The sequence below is a fragment of the Chaetodon trifascialis genome, chromosome 1 (assembly GCF_039877785.1).
Source record: "Chaetodon trifascialis isolate fChaTrf1 chromosome 1, fChaTrf1.hap1, whole genome shotgun sequence".
Classification (NCBI taxonomy): domain Eukaryota; kingdom Metazoa; phylum Chordata; class Actinopteri; order Chaetodontiformes; family Chaetodontidae; genus Chaetodon; species Chaetodon trifascialis.
In genome coordinates, this window is record NC_092056.1 from 12887960 (window position 1) to 12907636 (window position 19677).

The following is a 19677-nucleotide window of genomic DNA, read 5'->3' on the forward strand; positions in this document are numbered from 1 at the left end:
TTCCAAAAGAGAGGACCGCAGCTATGTTCAGGAATAAGTCTGCCTGGTTTTCAAGCAGTGTCCCACAGGCATGCTACAGCTTCTGGAGTAAGTAACCTAAAGCTAACTATTATCAGGTCAGAATTTGTAATGTTAACTAATTATTGATTTAGCTAGTTAGTAGCTAAAAATGAACTTGACCTGCCTTGGAAGGTAAGGTAGTGTAGAATATGCCCATGAAACAAGACATTAAGTCTTAAAAGAGATGCTGCCGGTATCATGATGGTTTCTCTTGCCTACTGTGGTTCATGTTGGCATTTGCAGAGCTTGTTTTTGCTCCTAACATTTTTCTTGTAGTATTGGAGGGTGGCACCATAGCTGGTTGGAGAACAGCAGATTACCTTTTCAGCCAGGATGCCTCATGTCCTGATACTCTGCGGTGAGCATGAGGATGATCTGAAGAGCTGCACATCTGTCATCTGGCCCGTCAGTCATCTTTTTGGAACTTTGGCTCTGCTTTACAGGATATTTGAGAGCAAAGATTACCTGTGGAACAAGGTGGTGGTTTTTCACTGCTTGTTTCTGTCCACCTGTGTGAAGCGCCAGAGCGTAAAGTCCGTGTGCATCGGTCATTATGTGCTGCCTCCAGCCTGGGTGCAGGATGGTGAGGATGACTGTATGTTTATTGATTTACTGTGAACCTACTAACTCAGTGGTTGCAAACCTCAGTATAAGGACTGACAATGAGATCCCAAGATAAATCTGAAGGATGTCAAGATAATTAAGACAGGAAATAAGATAAAGAACATGTTTTTACTGTTAAATACAGGATAGATTTACCATTTCAGGCCTATAAAACATATTCAAAGTGATGCTTTGGTGGGAACTTTATTTTAATGCAAAACAATTTTATGAATTATACCTCATGCCGTGTTTCCCTAATTATCATTTAAGAAGTGAGAAACGTGGTTGGGAGGTTGATTTGGGAGCATGAGGATGAGCAGTCAGTCGCAGAGGTAAGTGTAAAACACAGACAGAGCAAAATGTGATCATTTGCTGATCCTTTATGACATATGTTCAAATGAAAACAGAAAAAAAGACAAAACATTGAATGTTTTACCTCATCAACTTTATTCCCATAAGAGTCACCAGACAGAGGATGAGTCCAGTGAAGAAGTCAGCAGAAGCGAGTATGTTACATTTCCACTGTAAATATTTAGAATTGGATACACTGTAAACTGAATACACTGTAAACTCTCCAGTAAAATAATTTAGCTCCATTGCTCTTTTGGCAGCTCTGAATCATCTGACTCAGACTTATCGGGAAGTAATGCTTCTCGGTGTGGTAATCTGCAGGATTATTCAGTCAGTAACATGTTTACAGGTGAAACATTCCTCAACATTTATTCTTTGAGAAAATATCTGTACTTTTTTCAAATAAGATAATAGATAATTAACCTGTATAGAGGGTCTGGTGTGTTCTATATTTAGATCGTGAGACTTCAACACATGTTGGATGTGATTTTAAGTTGCTTCTGTGCTGTTTAATGTGTTGTCATCTTTTTTCTGTTGTCTTACTCACTACAGGGTATGTCAGCATGGACAACTTGCAGAAATATTCAGGTGATCTCTGTGATTTCCGTCCCACTTGTTTACGATGCTCTGGCTGTAAAGCCCAGTGCTGCTTGCCGCACACAAGCAAACACACATGAAGAGAAAAGCATGTCAAAGTAGGAGTGACTGCTCACAGATATAAGCTGCAGATAATGTATCAGCAAATGAGTTACTATGTTTGTTTTTTATGTTTGCATTGCCTGCCTACACTTATATGTGGAGTGTCCACTCACATAAAATAAAGCATTGTAACATGGCTAATGCTCATTTCATTGTATCTGTTAATTATTCCACTCACATAGTCCCTATTTTCTCATGTTACCAACAAAATTAATCATATCTGAAAAGAGGCAAATGGTACAAATAGGTTCACAATGGAAATGACAGGCTGTCTTGTGTGTGCAGTACTGTTCAGTTTCACACTTGCCCCCAGTCAAAATATCTTAGTTGACAAAAATGTGTCACAGGAGTTAAACTTGCTTGACTACCTCTGCCTTTACTCTTTCTGTAGTCATACCTTACCAAACAATACTTTGCTAACTGTAAGAAATGCAGCACAGTGTGTTATGTGCAGTTATACTGACACAGTCTGGCCTCTCAAGTTTCCAATCATCAGTTGGTAGTCTTGTTGGAGCAATTGCAAGTAAGTATGCAGAATGAACAAAATATTTTTATTTAGTGCACTTGTAATGACATGTATCCAGGTCAAAGCTGTTATCTCTCATGATTTCCCCTCTCAAATCTGTACAAATTGACAGGTAACAAACATGAGGGACATTTAAATGTCTAACATATAAACAAATATGCCATAATGGAAATGTTTTACAATTGTTTGGTATTGGTGTATAGAAGCACTTCCATCACAAAGATGTGAAAAATTTGAAACTTCAATCAGAACTGTAAAGATTTTCCTGCAATGTAGAAACCAACAAAAGGAGGACCTTGAAAAATAAGTCATTTTTATCACATTACAAATCATAAATTTGTGTATTTCATAAGAAAACATGACAGGCACCTTATCCAAATCCGTTTCATCATCACAAAATTTGTATAACTCAAAACTACTAAAAACAAACTACAGCACAAACTCGTACCTGTTCACTGGTACAACCTGTTTTCTATTTGACAATCGTATCGGACTCAGCGTACTACGACAGAAGTTAAAGGGTTTTCATGCTAATTACGCCACGGCAGATCGATTATACAGGCTAATAGCAACGTATAAACAATATAAAGATAAAACACCTACCTTAAAGTAATATAGAGCAGTAGAAGGAGATACAAGTAACTTCTGGAGTGCAGTTAAATTTGTTTGCGAGGTCACCGTCACCCCTACAAAGTGGACTGTTCCGGGAGTCTACAGCCAATCACATGCTTTGTTTTGGTACCAGCCCAGCTATCAGGAAGGCGAAGCTTGCTGTTGCCTGTACTTTGATACTGACTGAAGCAGAAGGTTTTTCTCTTTGGACGTGGACTCTGGATCATCTTCAGCCTGCTGGCTTCACCGTTTCATCTGTCATGGCGCAAGAAAATCTGTCCGTGGTGCTGTACTCGCAGGGAGACCTCAGGCTGGTAGGCGACCCGACACAATCCGGGACCGTTTGCATGTGACGATTAATTATAATCTATAACAATCTTAAACTGACTGTCAATTTCTCACAGGAGAAGCGTCCCGTCCCGGAACCAGGACCTAATGGTATGACATATTCAGCAGAAATAATAATAATAATAATGACAATAATAACAACAACAGTAATTATAGTTTATATTGCTCCTTTCATATCTAAAATGCAGCTCAAAATGATTTACAGTAAAATCCCCCCCCCCCCCAAAAAAATAATACAAGAATTTCAAAATAAGATGGAGAACAAGATCCACTTTACAACAATAGTAAAACAAGATAAAAATAAGAATAAAATAAAATAAAAAGGATGCATAAGATGGAAAAAAAACCCATTGGATAATAAGATAAGTTAAAATAGAACACAGAATGCATAAAATCAAGTTAAATACAGTTTAAAAGAGGTTCAGCAGTGCATAAGTGCCAGGCATTACACGCACGTTTCAGGCCTGGAAGGTGAGAGATGCAGGAATCGTTTGAGACGTGGGATCAGTCTGGAGTGTCTTTCTGTGACATACTCACTGTCTCGTGTGATGCTTTACACACAGAGGTTTTGCTTCAGATGCACTCTGTTGGAATCTGTGGATCAGATGTTCACTACTGGCAACACGGCCGAATCGGGGACTTTGTGCTGACAGAACCAATGGTGCTGGGGCACGAGGCGTCAGGGCGGGTGGTGAAGGTTGGATCAGCGGTAAAACACCTTAAAGTAGGTAAGTGGGTGAGTGATGTGTGTCTCAGAGCTGTGATATACTGTGAAAAGGCAGTGTCAGTGTGTACTGCAGAAATCTTCTGTTAGAAGGGAAGCTGTCGTGCATGTTCGTGAATATTTAGGATACAGAGAGGTTACATTGATTATCTAAAATGAGGTTATTTCACAAACTGTCCCTGCAGTTCCTTAAATGCATTTAAATACATGCATTCACAGCACTGCCTTACACTGCACATAGGTTTCAGCCACACTGTGATGGACTAACCCGGATAAACTCATCCAGTGCTGCGAATTTTTATCTTTTAGGTGACAGAGTGGCCATCGAGCCCGGCGTGCCCCGCGAGATGGACGAGTTCTTCAAAAACGGACGATATAACTTGTCTCCGACCATCTTCTTCTGCGCCACGCCCCCTGACGATGGAAATCTGTGCCGATACTACAAGCACAGTGCCAACTTCTGCTACAAGTAACACTTTGTTCACAATTGCATGGCTTTGCACCAGAGGTTACCCAACGACTGCCGGACTGCGTGCCAACTGACACTCTTGCCTAACCGTTGCATACATCCTTCTGTCTTTCTTCGTATGTTCTCTCTCTGTGGCCCTTTTCCAATGATCAAGATTGCCCGATAATGTGACATTTGAGGAGGGAGCTCTAATTGAACCTTTGTCTGTGGGGATCCACGCCTGTCGCAGAGCCGGCGTGTCCCTCGGCAGCACTGTGCTCATCTGCGGTGCAGGTAAATACTAAATTCACACGATAAAAGACAACGTTTGAAGGAATATTCCATCAACATGGTCCTGCAGACCTCATCTCAAGGGGCATGCTGCCAAGTATAATGAACACGGTGATTGCACTGTATTTGAGTTACATGCCCCTGCAAGTAAGGAATCTAACATAAGACTCTGGGTGCAGTCACAAAAGTGAGAATCACACTGACTCAACAGAAAGTGAGTGAGGGGAAGAACTGCTGAACCTGAACACACCGTGTAAGAGACTTAATATTTAACGAATCTCTTATGCTGTGAAAACAAGCTAATGAACCTTTAAGTCACCTGTTTTAAGCAATAATCAGGTGAAATAGTTTCCTGTTTCCTGAAAGGGTTACACATGCTGAACACACGTAATGACTCTTTTTCAAGCTTCAGATAATGTGCAGGTCTTGAAGTGTTCAGCTGTCAGGTATTTAACATACTCTAGAGTACAATGTTATTTATTTCCTCTCTCTCCACAGGACCTATTGGGTTGGTCTGTTTGCTTGTGGCTAAGGCAATGGGGGCCTCACAGGTCGTCATCACTGGTAACACACACACACACACACACACACACACACACACACACACACACACACACACACACACACACACACAGTTTATAAACACCTGTCTCAGCTGAAATGACTGCATGTCACAGCTTCTGGTAGCATCTTCTGTTCAGTCTTTTGTCCGTCCTCTCATCCACCTTTGCTGCATTCAGATCTGTCCCCAGAGCGTCTGACAATGGCCAAAGAGTTGGGGGCAGACTTCCAGCTGACAGTGAAGAGAGGCGACGGACCCCAGCAGCTGGCCAAGAGTGTGGAGGACAATCTGGGCACTCAGCCTCACATTACCATTGAATGCACTGGTGTTGAGAGCAGCATTCAAACTGCCATCTATGTATGTGACGCCTCTCAGTTAAGACCATTTCAAGTTGTATTCAGAATCATAAAGTTCTAAATATAGACAATAGTGCAGCTACTCAGGGGCGGGACTCACTTACAGTAAAATCATGAGGAATTTAAATTTCATGCAACTTTATACTTCACCTCCACCACAATCCAGAGGGAGATGCTGTACTTATTATTTTCTCCACCACTGCTTGTTGTATGTATTCTTCTCACTCCACTGTGAATGACGCACATGTCAAAGAGCTTTGGTGTCTGCAGATAAAATAATGCAAGTGATATTTGTTTTTTCCTGTCAGGGCACACGTTCAGGAGGCGTGGTGGTGCTGGTGGGTCTCGGCGCGGAGATGGCCACTGTTCCTCTGGTCAATGCCGCCGTAAGAGAAGTGGACATCAGAGGAGTTTTCCGCTACTGCAACACGTAAGAAGATGTCCATGAACGTCTTGTCCTATAAGCAAAGTTGGATGCAGTTCAACTTATCTTACAGGCAGTGATAATTAGATCAGAAATGAAATTTTTACACTCTTGAGTGTTTGTTTTGCTGTGCTGCAGCTGGCCGATGGCCATAGCCATGTTGGCGTCGGGTAAAGTGAACGTGAAGCCTCTCGTGACCCACCGTTTCCCTCTGGAGCAGGCGGTCCAGGCCTTTGAGACCACGCGTCAGGGTCTGGGGATAAAGGTCATGTTAAAGTGTGACCAGAGTGACCAGAAGCCCTGATCTGACTCGCTGCAGCGAGCCAAACATGACTGACTGAGAGTCACTCAGCGTGACAGACACAAGGTGGACATCGACCCTCGGAAAGATAACAGAGCTAGTTCAGAGAGTCACACTTAGTAACAGGCAGCTGACTGCAGGTCAGATGTGTAATTAGCTTCCAATGGTACGAGTAATTATTTTAGGATGTTTTATAACCAACATTTTGTTTAATGATTATATATAATTTACTTCTATGCTCTGTTTGAAATTTCTTGTAATCTTACATGAGGCTACTGAGGTTAAAAAAAAAAAAAATCCTTAAATAATAAAATAACAAGGTATTAAAAATTTTTCTTTTTATATTCCATTTTCACACAACCTGCACTACCAAGTTTAAGGCATTAGGGGGAACTAGAGACTCAAAGTGGGAATACAGCATCCTTGTCTACAGTCTGTGCTTCATACCAACAGCACATCAGGTCTACCCAATGTGAAGCTTTATATTGGACTTTTTTGCATTTAGTAATGAGAAATCAACATGTTTATCATTTCATGCCAACAGGAACATCAATCAGACTGCGTGTTTGGTATGTCGCTGTCAATTAAAGCAAAGAGCACTTCTAAAAGTCTAACACTTGATGTTCCCCAGGATCTGTCTGGAGCTGTCTTACCAACTGCAATTAATTCATTAATTGGCTAATTATGCATCTGTGCACATTGTGGGAGACTACAGGGACAGCACTTCAACAGCACATTCAAAAATCAAGCGTTGTTTATATTGACATCAATATGTGAACACACATGTTCAAAACCTGCTTAGAATTACTACATAGTCTGGCAACTTTAACACTGCACACTGGCAGTGTACCATACAGTTTAAAGCTGTGTACGAACAGAAACTGATGCACTGACAGACATCAGTCAGACTAGACACACTGCAGCTGTGGGTAGCTCCTCTATTTCCTCATGTTCGAATCCCGCTTAGACTTCCGATACAGTGACCGTGAGACCCATCTAATAACTTCTGAAATGAAATATCCTGATGATCAAACTGAATTCTGAATTTTACTTCAAGTCTTATGAAGGCAAAATTATGAGACGAGTCAAAAATGTCTACTTACTGAAGATTTCAATTTCAACACGCTAAGTGAAAATTATGAGATATTTACTCCCGTTTGCAAGGTAAGTCAAACATTCAAATTACAGTAAGAGACAGTAAGGGATAATTTTGAATTACCACCATTTTTTATCTTGTCTAAGTTTTTTGGTTTTTTTTTCCTTTTCCTCGCAGTGTTGAGCTCAGCGGGCTTCCATAAAAAACAGGCCAGCCACATTTTCACACGGCAGATTTTTCAGTTGAAACCAGTCCAACAAAACCAGCCAGGTTTAGCTCAGACTTTATTATCTTGCCACAGTGACATGATACTACTTTACGAGGCATGCACACAGATAATGTTCATATGGTTAAAATTCACTACGATGCATTGTAAAACCATTACTCGGCGGTAAGGCTTGTTTCTGTCACAGTGTGTGATTCACAGTTCTCTCTTTCCCTCTCAAGACTGAAAGCCAACATACAGGTGGGAAGATGTTTGCAGTGACTAAACCTGTGTGTTCTGTTTGTTGTCTTTTTTTAACATGAGCACGATACTAGACAAGTTTCTCTTTATGTACAGACATTCTAATACTGCTTATGGCAATGGGACAGCTCGCACAACACAGTTACATTCACAATCCACTCATAGTATGCATGAGCTTCAGTCAGGAACACTAAAGATGAACGTCAGTAGAGTAGCACACAAAAGGAACGTCATTTTTCACACGTGTGATATCAAAAGCAGAATTGATGCATGTTAATGGTCGTGTTCAGTTGCTTGTTGTTTAAATGTGTGTGAGTGTTTGTACATGAGATTTAGAAAAGACTAATCTTGCCATTCAGAGGCTGAACTTGTGTATTGCCGTATAATGAAGGAAATCAAAAGGATATGGCATTTCTCCCATAAACCCCTGCTGCAAGCATTGGTTTGATTCACATGTACATTATATCAACTTAGCATATTTAAACCCAACATTTCAAACACTGAACTCATTCCTCTTTTCACTGACAATGACATCCGGCATTTAACTGTGTCGCTGCCTTCATCACAGACTGCCTTCAATTCAACAGCAAAATTCAATAAATATTTACAACGCAGCTGTGGCCCCTCCCCCCCACTGCCTTCACTCGCACTATTAACAAAATGTGTATTTACATGAGAAATAAATAAACGGAGAAGAAAATGAAACTATACAAGAAGTATAGTAGAAGTATCATATTGCATAACATGAATATAAAAAAATAAATTGTGACGCATTCACTTGATAAGTTCGTCCGCACAGTCTAACTGAAGTGACACAGAAAAGCACAGGACAAATAAATAAACAGTACACACACACGCACTCAAACACACACACGCAGTCTCTGCTGCTGGTCAGATGGAAAAAGCATCTCATGTCAATAAAATGGCCGCCGCATGTTAAGCACAGACAAGGGAAGAGGTGATGAAGAACTGAAGTCATCAGCTCAAAGAAAAAAAAGAAGAAATGAATCGACAGGGAGTGACTGGTCAGCTTGGTTTGCCCCGTAAGTTAACCAATCACAGCTGACAGCCCGTCCTGTGGAGCGGTCCCTCGCCATTGTTTATATGTACATAGGTGTCTCCTGTCCTGTTAGAAGTCTGAACATGGCTGCCGGCATGGTCTTCATGTGAATCTGGCAGTGAGAGAAAGAAGAAAACACAATCTCAAAGACCAAACATTTGGAGTGTTTTCTTAAAGATATTTACAGGACTGTGTGTGATTGATGCCTGAGGACACATCTGCTGTTTATTAGCTGCTGCTTCCAGATGATGGTTTTAGAATAAACCCAAAAAGGTAGAAAACTGCAACAACGCATCAGCTCTGCTTTTCTGTGTTTTAAAGCCCAGCTGATCGCCTGGTTTCTACACAGCACACTTAAATTATCCCACAATGAAACATAAAAAGTAGTGTAAAATCAATAGTCGCTAAACAAGATTTATCTTCCATTATGCAGTGTGCAGGCTGTTCAAAGAGGTAGATTTAGATGGCAGCTGGGTGAGAGGAAACACCTCGGTGGACTTGAACGCAGCTTCAGGCTCCACGCAGAAAACAACTTGACAAATCCTTTTGATTAAAAGCTTTTTTTTTGAAGTCATCACTCCACAACACCTGAAACTTCCATCCATATTTGCAGTTTCAGCAGTGACAGTTTGGCTCTGACCACTCCAGCCACGCAGTATCGCTCTGCCATAAAGTTGCAGTCTTTCCGGAGACAGAATTTAAAAAAAGACCCATCAAATCGAAGCAGCACGGGCTGAGATACTCTGACTTTTAGTGTCTAAACAAGGCGGAGCCCACACTTCTCATAAAGCTACTGGATTGTATCTTTTATCAGACTTCCCCTGCCTGGTAAATGGCCACATCTTTCACACTCGACACTGCAGTGTGTAATGCAGGATTTATGTTTAAGATGTGTAGCCACCAGGCCGGTCTGAAAAAAATCAATCAGGATTATTTTCCTGCTTTACTTATTAAGTTTCCTTCAGCACAAGACATTAAATAACTTCTTTCACGGGCAGAGTAAAGCATAATTCAATAAAAAAAATACTCAAACATAAATGTGCATGTTACTGTCCCCTCTGTGTGTCTGCATGTGCGTGCATCAGTTTAACCTCTCCAACAGAGTTCGACAGGGCCTGGACGATCTTCTCATGTGCTGTGGCCACCACACTCTGCCCATTGATCTCTATGATCCTGTGACCCACACGGACCCCACCTCGCTCAGCAATGCCTCCACGCATCAGACTGCATATCTGAAACACACACACAGAAGGAAATAACGTGAAAAACGGATGTCACTGGACGGGTGAAGTCTTGCATTGGAAACTGAGGCCGTGAGGCTCCCACAGATGGCTTATATTCAACAGACAATGATAAACTGATAAACTGCACGTCGCTTCCTTGCTAAATATAATGAGATTTTTTTTTTTCAGGGATTGTATTAGGGTGGATAATTCATCACAGCACTGCAAACAACACAGTGTTTCTTCTGTGCATCCAAAACAGAGCAAATAGAATAATGAGCAGATTAATCTAAACCGAGACGGGACTAAATATACCACACTACACGTCAAAGTTAACAACTCATACATGAGGAAAACACAACAGTGCTCATGAATAATCATTGTGAAAAATGACGTCTTTTGTTAACATTTCCAACGTTCGTGTTCAGAATCATACTTACAATGCCGTTCTGGACACTGAAGCCCAACTGATACTTAAGATCCGGCCTCTTAATGAGGACAGTGGTAACAGGAGGGCAGCTGACAATGTTCATCTTCACCTGAACCTGGTTCTTCAAGCCCTTTAACACAGGAGAAACAAACCCATAAAACACTGTTTAGTCTCACAGAAACTGTTTACTTCATAGCCTACAGCTGCCTCTTCCAGTCTCACTGTTGTGCACATTTTCAGTGTCTTTGTACCTTAATGATTCCCTGACAGGTGGCGAGTGGCAGCCCAACTAGGCTGGTGTTGTTGATGGACATGATCTGGTCTCCGATGCTGAGCTTGCCAGAGCGAGCCGCTGGCCCGCCATTCATCATGTTGGCTAAGATAACTGTGGGCAGAATGGAGCCCCAGCCGGACTCCACAATCACCACACCCAGGATCTCCCCTTTACTCTTCTCCAGCTGCAGCTGTGGAGATGGAGGCGGGGGGGAGGAGGCAGATTGTTGGTCATTATCTGTTCCATCATCTACAGAGACTGGCCAAACATGATTAAAACAAGCAAATGGAGCAAATTGATTGATTGGAGTCTACAATAGTGCAAAGACACATACATTTCCAGCAGTGTTTTTATTATTATTATTCTGATGCATTGGTGTGTTTCTCCCTTTCTTTGATCAAAGCCTGAATCTGTGGTACAACAGCAGCCCGAAGCGTTCGTGAGCCCCTGTATTAACATCCTTTATACAATCATGTGTCGACAAAGAGGTGAACCTCGCTCCATCCTCACTTGTGATCGACTGAGCCTTTCCAGGATGCCTCTTTCAAACCCAACCATGATACTGTCACCTGTTACCAATCAACCTGTTCACCTGTGGAATGATCCAAACAGGTGTTTTTGGAGCACACCACATCTTTCCCAGTCTTTAGCTGCTGCTGTTCCAACGTGTTTGAAACATGTTGCTGCATCAAATTCAGAATAAGCTGATATTTACAAAGTTGAAGTTGATCAGCTAAAACATTAGATGATTGGTTGCATTAGATGACTGCAGGGAATGCTGCAAATCAATGAGCCGCACTGCTTCATGGCAGCATCGCATTTATTATTTTTTATTGCATTCATGTGGAGAAATACCTTGATCTCTTAAAAACAATCTGTATATTTTCTCTCTGACTGGATAAAGTTTACTTTATTATGATTTACATAAATATTGCATTATATGACTGCCCACCTCTGTTCAGGGATTCAGTGGCTGAAGGATGTTTGACAACCCAGTCAATCCAGTTTCATTTTCTTTGATTGTCTCAAAGGGGGAAAATATATGAAAATCATTCTTCCTACAAATTATAAGTGAAGTTGTGTTTTACACTGCAGCTAAAGGACAGCTGATGTTTGTATATAACATGTAGTATATAGGCAGATGTGTGAATTAGTATATAGTAGTTGACTTTTGGTTAAAAAAGTGCTTTATTATATAGCACTATATCTGGCATTAAATGCCACATTATCTTAATGAACATGTTCCATCCGCCCATCCATGAACTTGCACCTCAAAACTCCACCTGATTTTATCTCAAAAAACAACGAGACGGTGTTCCTTTGCCACAATCAAGCTAATCTGTGCTGCGAGCCCGACGTGACATTTCTACATCGCAACCCAGATCTGTTTAGGTTGGATATGTTATTTATGTTAGGCACAAACACTAAAAGGTTACCAGCGATTTATTTAGAATAATTTATTTCATCATCCTCCTGCATAGCTGCGAGTACCGTGCACATCTCAACACTGCCTCAATGTAGCACATAATACATTTTCCTGCTCCAACCCTTTCAGCTGGCAGATGTGACTCGCATACGCATGAAGCCTTGAGAAATGATCTTATTCTTAACACGGTTGGTTAGGGAGCTTCAGTGCTCCAAGAAAGCCCAGTTTCCCCATCGCTAAAAATTACTCATATGCCTCAGAAATAGCAGCTGTGTGGTGGTGCCCATGCAGCCTCTCGGCTCGTACAGCAGGAGCAGTTTCACGGTTTCTAAATCTCCAAAGCCTCCAGTAATGCTTTCAGGGCACAGTGTAAGCTAAAGAGGAAATACTATGGTGATATGAGAAAAAAAAGGCAGGAGCTGACATACTTTGAGCAGATTTTACTGTACCATCTGCCTTTAAATCTGTCTAATTAGTTAACAGCGACTGTATACTTGTGTGTTTCTGTAATGGCCCTGCAGCATGAGTGCAATTTGTGCCACACATGTAAAGTCTAACAGTGTCGTGTTTTTTTCCAGCACTGACACAAACATCTGCAGAATAATCTCAAAATGACATGAAATTTATGCGTGTAGCCCACACTTAATATAGACCAACCTCTTTGCAGTTTTCAGAGTTGGAGAAGTGAATGAGGTCGTCATTGTACATCTCCTGGGTGTTGATGATGTCGCTGTACTCCTTCTGGCTCAGGTCCTCGGGGTTAATGCCGTTGGCTCTCAGGAACTCCTGGTAAGCTACGCTGAACGCCTGGCCGATGGACTGAGCGATAAGCTGGGCCTGCAGACAGAAAAAGCAGGAGTGCTTGTGATCTTGTTTTGTCAGATCCACAGAAGCTAACCTTCACCGAGTTGTATATAAATAACAGAACGGTGGGGAAAAAAGCATCCACAGGCATCAAACAGTAGAGGTATTGAGTGTGCCAAGAATATGTTAAGGCATAATATAAATTGATTTTTGCTGTCATAAGCTATTTGAGAGAGAACACTTTCAGCTGTAGCTTAGATGAGGAGGAATGAAGTTTAATGAAGACAATGGACAGACAAACTAAATCTACACACACTTAATGGTCTGTTTAACTACAGGAATACAATTCCAGCCACACAAATCCAGAGTACTCATATTTGCCAGGAAGTATGAGGAAAGATTGTGGAGTAGCTCACCTAAAAAACAAAACCAGAACTATTCATCTACACATGCATTGTGTGTGTTAAGGGGAAAAACTACACTCACTATAACTATCACTATAACCAATAAACTACCAGTGACAACAGGCTGACTGCACAGGACACGCCTACCACCAACCAGAGCAGCTGTGTTGTGCTGTGGTTGAGATTGTGCTAAAACTAGTTCACAAATAAGCAAAAATTCAAAATAGAGAGCCAAAACTGACGAGTAAATGGTTGGTATGTGCAGGAACTCACAGGAAACCAAACAAAAAATAGAGATCTTAACAGGATCTGTATGTGTTGCATAAAAAAATAACTATTGTAACAATAAACACTTTCATAGAATTAACAGTGTTGAAAAAACACCCACTTTAAAATCAGCTCAAAAGACATTTGTTACCAAGAAGGGTAAAAGCTGGGAAAAAGTGAAATGACTAAAACATGAACTTGATGATACGGATCAAGACCGTCCAGAGGATACATCTTTTTGCAAGCTGTAGTTCCCCTACTTTCCTATTTAACTGAATACTATGCTTGCGTATAAATCTCTGGCAGAATTTGCAGACAGTAATGGTCCAGCCTTTCAGAATCAATACACTGTGAATTAGTTTTGCAGGACAATAAAAAAAAGCCAAAACCGGGCAAACATTGCATACAGCCCGTGGAGCCACAATAACAGAAACAGTTTATAAGTTGATAGATGAGCAGCTGAATGCTTCTATTATGACTCTGGCTGGCTTTTAAAACCTGGCAACAAAATGTGATGAAGAGAGGACAGACTGGAGTCCAGCCTTTATACTGACTGGCAGCAGACACCAAGTTCCTCTGTGCAACATTGTTCATGATGCCAAGTCTTGCTGAATCTGCTTTAACAAGACAAGCAGCAGCTCTCTGTGTTGAAAAATAAATACAACATAACAAAATGCCCGAATTTGTATATATTGGTGACAATAATGTGGTGCAAACATGGAAAAACTACATTAAGGACCGACAAATAAATCGACAAATGGAGGAACGACATGAACATCACTGAAAGCTGAAATAATATCTGGCAGTAAAATAACACTTACCAAGCAACAAGTGACATCTCTTTACTATCTTTAGATGTTGGATGATTCATCTACCAAATGAGTCCTCTTACATAATGACAGAAAAATAACAACGTGACTGTGTTTAGTAGCTGTCATCTGTGTAACCTCTCAGCAACGCCCAGCCATTTAAAACAGGCCGTTTCTCTCATCAACAGACGCAGCAGGTTCCTGAACTCGAAAACACACTTGAAGCACTTACATCTTCAGACTCAAAGACATGGCATATCATCTTGTACTGCTTCTTGGCCTCGGGGGCCCCTGGAGTAGTTTCAATACAGTCCTGCGAGGCTGTGCGTGGCATCCGGCGTCTCGCCATCAGTACCACGATGTTCCCAATATCGGCAATGTAGGATATGGTGCGGAGCGCGTTGTCCATCATCGTCTCCTGTTGGCAAATCAAGCAAAGTCACACGCTCAAAATGACCTCATTGTTTCTAGAATAACATACAAGTTTAGCTTTGATTTGCATATAAAGCTGCTCCACAGACAGGATGTAACAGCAGCCATGTTTGTTTATATGAGGACATTTATGATTCCCAGCTGTGAGACCTGAAATCAAATAAAATCTAAATCTGGGTCTAATATCTGAGACAAAAAACATGTATGATGAGAAATTTAATAATTCAGAGTCTCCGGATTAACTGATGATGTCATAAAAGCAGGTCTTTACTTGCTGTAAGTCCTATTTAACAGTTCTGGAGCAACTCAGTGAAGCAAACCACTGAACTACAACTGGATCATGACAAACATGGTAGTAAATTGAGATTCTGCACCACACAATTACACATTTTAACAGACAAAATGATGTAATATCACATATTTCACCGCAGTGAGCGTTCTATTTGTGTTCCTCTGATTCTGCCACGGCTTTGAGGAATAATTTGTATCTGGTTCTGGTAATTATCCAACAGTGGGTTTACTTTGATCAGTCATTGTTAAAGTGCCAGTGTGCAGGATTTTCGTTTCCTTTCTTTGTCAAAGCTGCATGATCCTTTGAGGGCAGAGAGTGAGAAGATGATGGAAAACACACAGGCCTGCTTTTGACTGAATTCAAGACTGGTGTGTAATCTAATTATAGCCCGATATCGCTCTGATGAATGTGGTACATGTTCCTCCCAAAATAATGAACAGGTGCGCAAAAAACTCAGAGGGGGTTGATGAGTATTTGATCTGTGTAATCATGTTTGTTTACTCAGCCAAATAATTGTCTGTCTTATGTGTCATAATGTAGATTTTATGAGTCATTGTTTTTGAACACAACTATGAACAAGATACGAACGTGAAACTGTGGGTCTGCTGAGAGGAACTTGTATCTGATCATGTTTAATAATTTCACTTCAGTTTGGTTAACTTCACTTCATCAGCTGTGCCCGGTGATTTCATTCCATTAGTCTAATTAGTGCTGTTGTTCCAGCCCACCTTTGGAGTTGTTCTTATTATGAATCAATGTCAGAAACCCCATGCGAGCTGCATCAAGCCTTTTGATTGCAGAAATGAAGCCGTTTTTTACTCAGAATCTCTCTCTTAAGACTGCCAGGACCAGTGGCTACCAGATGGAAAAGGGAGGAAGATAGACACTGCGTTGCAGCACGTTAGTTTCTGCCAGGTGGCTGCCCACACACACACACACACACACACGCACACACACACACACACACGGCCAGAAAGCAGCTCAGACTGACATACTGCAAATGAATCATGTCACATATACATTTAGCCGTTACTGTGAGCGAAAAGCTCTATTTATGATCCCCTGAACTGCAGAGCTCTAAGAAGCATATCTGCTTCCATCAAAGATTCCCCCCCTGTGAAGACTTGTGCCGCCGCTTCACACAGCGGCTTCTTGTAAAGCTACAAGGCAAGAAAACTTTGACAAAGCTCCTGAAAGAGTGGAGAGAACCTTTGTTAAAAAAAAAAAAACTTCAAGAAGAGAAAATCTCACAGATGAATTTGATTTTTCATTCATAAAGACCTTCAGAAAGTCAAACTTCAATCTGAATTTTGGCTTTTTGACTCTGTCTGTAAAATAATTGAAGAAAACAGCACAGAGATGCACATGTGCTCCCTGAACATGCTCATATTTTGGGTGAATGTATCACATTGCAACTAATGAAAATGAGGGTTGTCAACTCCCGTGAGAGTGAACAACGATCACACGCTGTGTTTCACGGCATCTGGCACGCCAGCACGGCAATTCAGATGCAGAGTTTTATGAGCAACAGTTCACATTCCAATGGAAAAAATCTCACATTTTTATGCAAATTGTGGCCGTCAGATCTGAAAAAAAGTGTCCGAATGTCGGCTATATTGGCATCAAATTTCAAAAGACACATCGAGTTGAAGCATCAGATTGAACAATGCTCACTAGAAATCATTAACGAAAGGTCAGACCATGAGCCAACAGCCGCCAAGTTCCTCCACCCGTCAAACTCACAGCATTTTGTAAAGGAGTGGTTTCCTTCATGGCCCATCAAGTAGACAAACTTATAATTTAATGGACTACATCTGCTGTGAGATCTGCTGGGAACTTAGCTCAAAATTCAAAATTGTGAACTATGAACGTGAACTAGTTCATTTCAGTCTCATCTGTGTGAACTTGCAGGACACTGGCAAATGAGTGCAGACGTGGTTGATACTTTGATACCTAATTAATGCACAGTTATAAAGAAGTGTTTCTCTCTGACACACCCTCGATGCTCATGCAACATTTTTAGTTTATTCTCACCCTCAAGTCAGACAGAAATCTGGCCGTGGCCTCATGAGGTTAAATAAATAAATAACAATGAGTGGTAGCGTTTCATAAGAAGCAGTTTGTATGAACAGTTAAGCTGCAGTTATGTCAGTTATGACACAACAGCCCCCCCCTGACGTGTATACCTCAGTGGGTGTGCGAGGGACTGTCAGGGTAAACAGCTTTTATTCTCACAGCTGAGAAAAGGACACTTTGGACGGACACGATGTACGTGTGCTTGCTGGTGCTCACCTGCGAGTCTGCGTTCAGAACTTTGATCCTCTGAGTGGAGATAAACAGATCGACCTCAGTGAGGGTCTGAGCGTCTCCGTCTGCACTCTGTGGGAAGACAAAAACAAACAAACGACAAAAAAATTGAGTCGGTAAGAGTTGGTAAGATCATTCCCATCGTTCAAGACTTTTGTACCAAACTTGGCCGTTCATGACTAACATTTATTCACAACTGCCTGAATGCAGGAAAAGTATTAATTCAGAAATCCACAGTGCATGCATGTACAGTTTAGGGTCCAGCTGGAGAAATGCTTGTTAGATGGAAAGGTTGTTGAGTTTAAAGGTGAGGTGGAAAAGGCAGAAAAAGGAAGCGTTTGGCATCGGTGCTATTTTTGACGAGCTGGCATGGAAGCAAGCGACAGCTCAACACTAAAACCTACCCAGCTGGCTGTTTTGCCAGTGAGAGCAATGCAGCTTCAGCACAGAACAAGCCTGCACACATTTCCCTCTAATCACTGTGTAGTGCAGGCTAATAAATTTATGTTTGATTTAGCTTAATTAAACTTGCCAGATGCATTTAAAATAAGGCAGTAGTGCTAAAGAGTGAATTAAACGTATAGCTTTATGATTTTTTTGTGCCCTAAGTGGTGAATCATCTATTTGAGAATGTCACTTGTGAAATAAGCACAGATTAGAAAATTTTTCATTTAAGAAGTACAAATTTCCAGAATGCCTTTAGTCCAGAGAAACGGCTCATGGTCTTCAATCATCTTAGCAAATTAGCACAGCTAGCTAATTTGTGAGAGCATTCATGATGGCAGCCATACTCCTGATTCAAAATTGTCTCATGGATTTAACGTGTCATGTCTACATCGGCTGTTATGATTGACACTAAAACCAGATGTTCACCACTGAAATGTTTTTGATTTAAGCAAAAATGTGATGTCGAGTTACAGATAAAGAAAAAAAAAAACAAAAACCCAAACAACAACAACATGGGAGCCGAAATGTATGGCAGTGCACTAATAATAATCATTTCTTTCAACAATGTTGAGTCATTACATGATATTTCTCAAATGCTCTGCAGAGTTATTCATGACATTAAGCCAAGAATGGATGCAGTCATAGCTGAGGTTGTTTACAGATGATCCCTCTCTTCACTATGAACTGAGATATTACAGCAACAGTTACTTTCTGCTTTAGCTGATGAAAACCATGCACCCGACAATCTCCTAAATGCATAATTTAACTTAATTAAGGGTAACAGCGATGTAAGTATAAAATATGGAAAAAGTACTAAATAAACAAATTCGAGTTGCAGCTTATGACATGAGCGTTGCATTGGCAAGTGTTCCCTTTGCTAAAATGAAGCCATATGTCTTTGGCCCTGGTTTAAAAGGTCGAAGCACGTTGTGCTTTTGTTGTTAGCAAGACCTAAACTAGACAAAGCAAATCCATTTCTGTCATCATTTCCAGTCATCTTGGCATATTCATAATGTTAGGAAACCTGGCTGGCTGACAGACATGTTCACTCAAATGTTATTATTAGGACTCGGTTTGCTTGAACTACTTGAAATTAATCCTGCACTCTGAGAGTAAAGCAGCAGGAATCAATTATACATGAGACACAACTGATACACCAGAGCTTTGGTAATTTAATGACTTGCAATATGTAAATAGGCACTTAGAGTGTGTCATTAAACTCTTGAACATACATTTCTGATCTCATGAAACAATTACACAGTATTACTGCACAGGTAGTAATAATGGCATCGTATTAAGAGGAAACCCAAGACATAATCCAGCCTGCAGCTCCTCCCACAGTGTCCCACTGACATGTCCTCTGTTATCATGTGGCCACAGCATTTGCATAGAAATTCATGTCAGTGTGCTGTTATTAACTTTGGCTTCAGCTTTACAACACAGCTTCAACTTCAGTGAGCATAAAATGTCTTAACAAAAGCATTTTATGATGCGTGTCATTGAATCGGTCATTCCAGTTTTGCTGAAATTGAGACAGCATTGTAAGACTCATGACAGACTCTCACTGCCAAAATGCATAGCCATTCGCACAAAACAAAACATGTTTGTCTTAGTCCTGGAAAACCTGACATAGAT

At 41.0% G+C, this 19677-nt stretch overlaps 3 protein-coding genes across 4 annotated transcripts in view; 2 read left to right on the forward strand and 1 right to left on the reverse strand.

The window, feature by feature from the left end:
* On the forward strand, positions 1-1691 carry terb2 (telomere repeat binding bouquet formation protein 2). The gene is given in 7 exon segments (XM_070962534.1): positions 1-87; positions 337-418; positions 504-643; positions 934-1034; positions 1123-1169; positions 1275-1363; positions 1567-1691. Coding segments are annotated over 7 exon segments (648 nt in total). The 5' UTR covers positions 1-23.
* Positions 1692-3002: 1311 nt separating this feature from the next.
* sord (sorbitol dehydrogenase) lies at positions 3003-6916 on the forward strand. Its single transcript, XM_070963888.1, has 9 exons — positions 3003-3165; positions 3256-3289; positions 3763-3927; positions 4233-4392; positions 4547-4665; positions 5161-5226; positions 5403-5581; positions 5889-6010; positions 6143-6916. The coding sequence occupies exons 1-9, from the start codon at positions 3112-3114 to the stop codon at positions 6306-6308; spliced, it is 1065 nt and encodes a 354-aa protein (XP_070819989.1). The 5' UTR covers positions 3003-3111; the 3' UTR covers positions 6309-6916.
* Positions 6917-7667: 751 nt separating this feature from the next.
* apba2b (amyloid beta (A4) precursor protein-binding, family A, member 2b) overlaps positions 7668-19677 on the reverse strand; it is a 61629-nt gene continuing 49619 nt past the window's right edge. For both annotated transcript variants that reach the window (XM_070984351.1, XM_070984260.1), the window contains 7 exons: positions 17581-17667; positions 14797-14982; positions 12938-13117; positions 10832-11044; positions 10591-10710; positions 10019-10159; positions 7668-9039 (listed from right to left, as the gene is read on the reverse strand). In XM_070984351.1, coding sequence (XP_070840452.1) covers positions 8968-9039; positions 10019-10159; positions 10591-10710; positions 10832-11044; positions 12938-13117; positions 14797-14982; positions 17581-17667 — 999 coding nt within the window. In that variant the 3' untranslated portion in view covers positions 7668-8967. The remainder of the gene's footprint in view (positions 9040-10018; positions 10160-10590; positions 10711-10831; positions 11045-12937; positions 13118-14796; positions 14983-17580; positions 17668-19677) is intronic.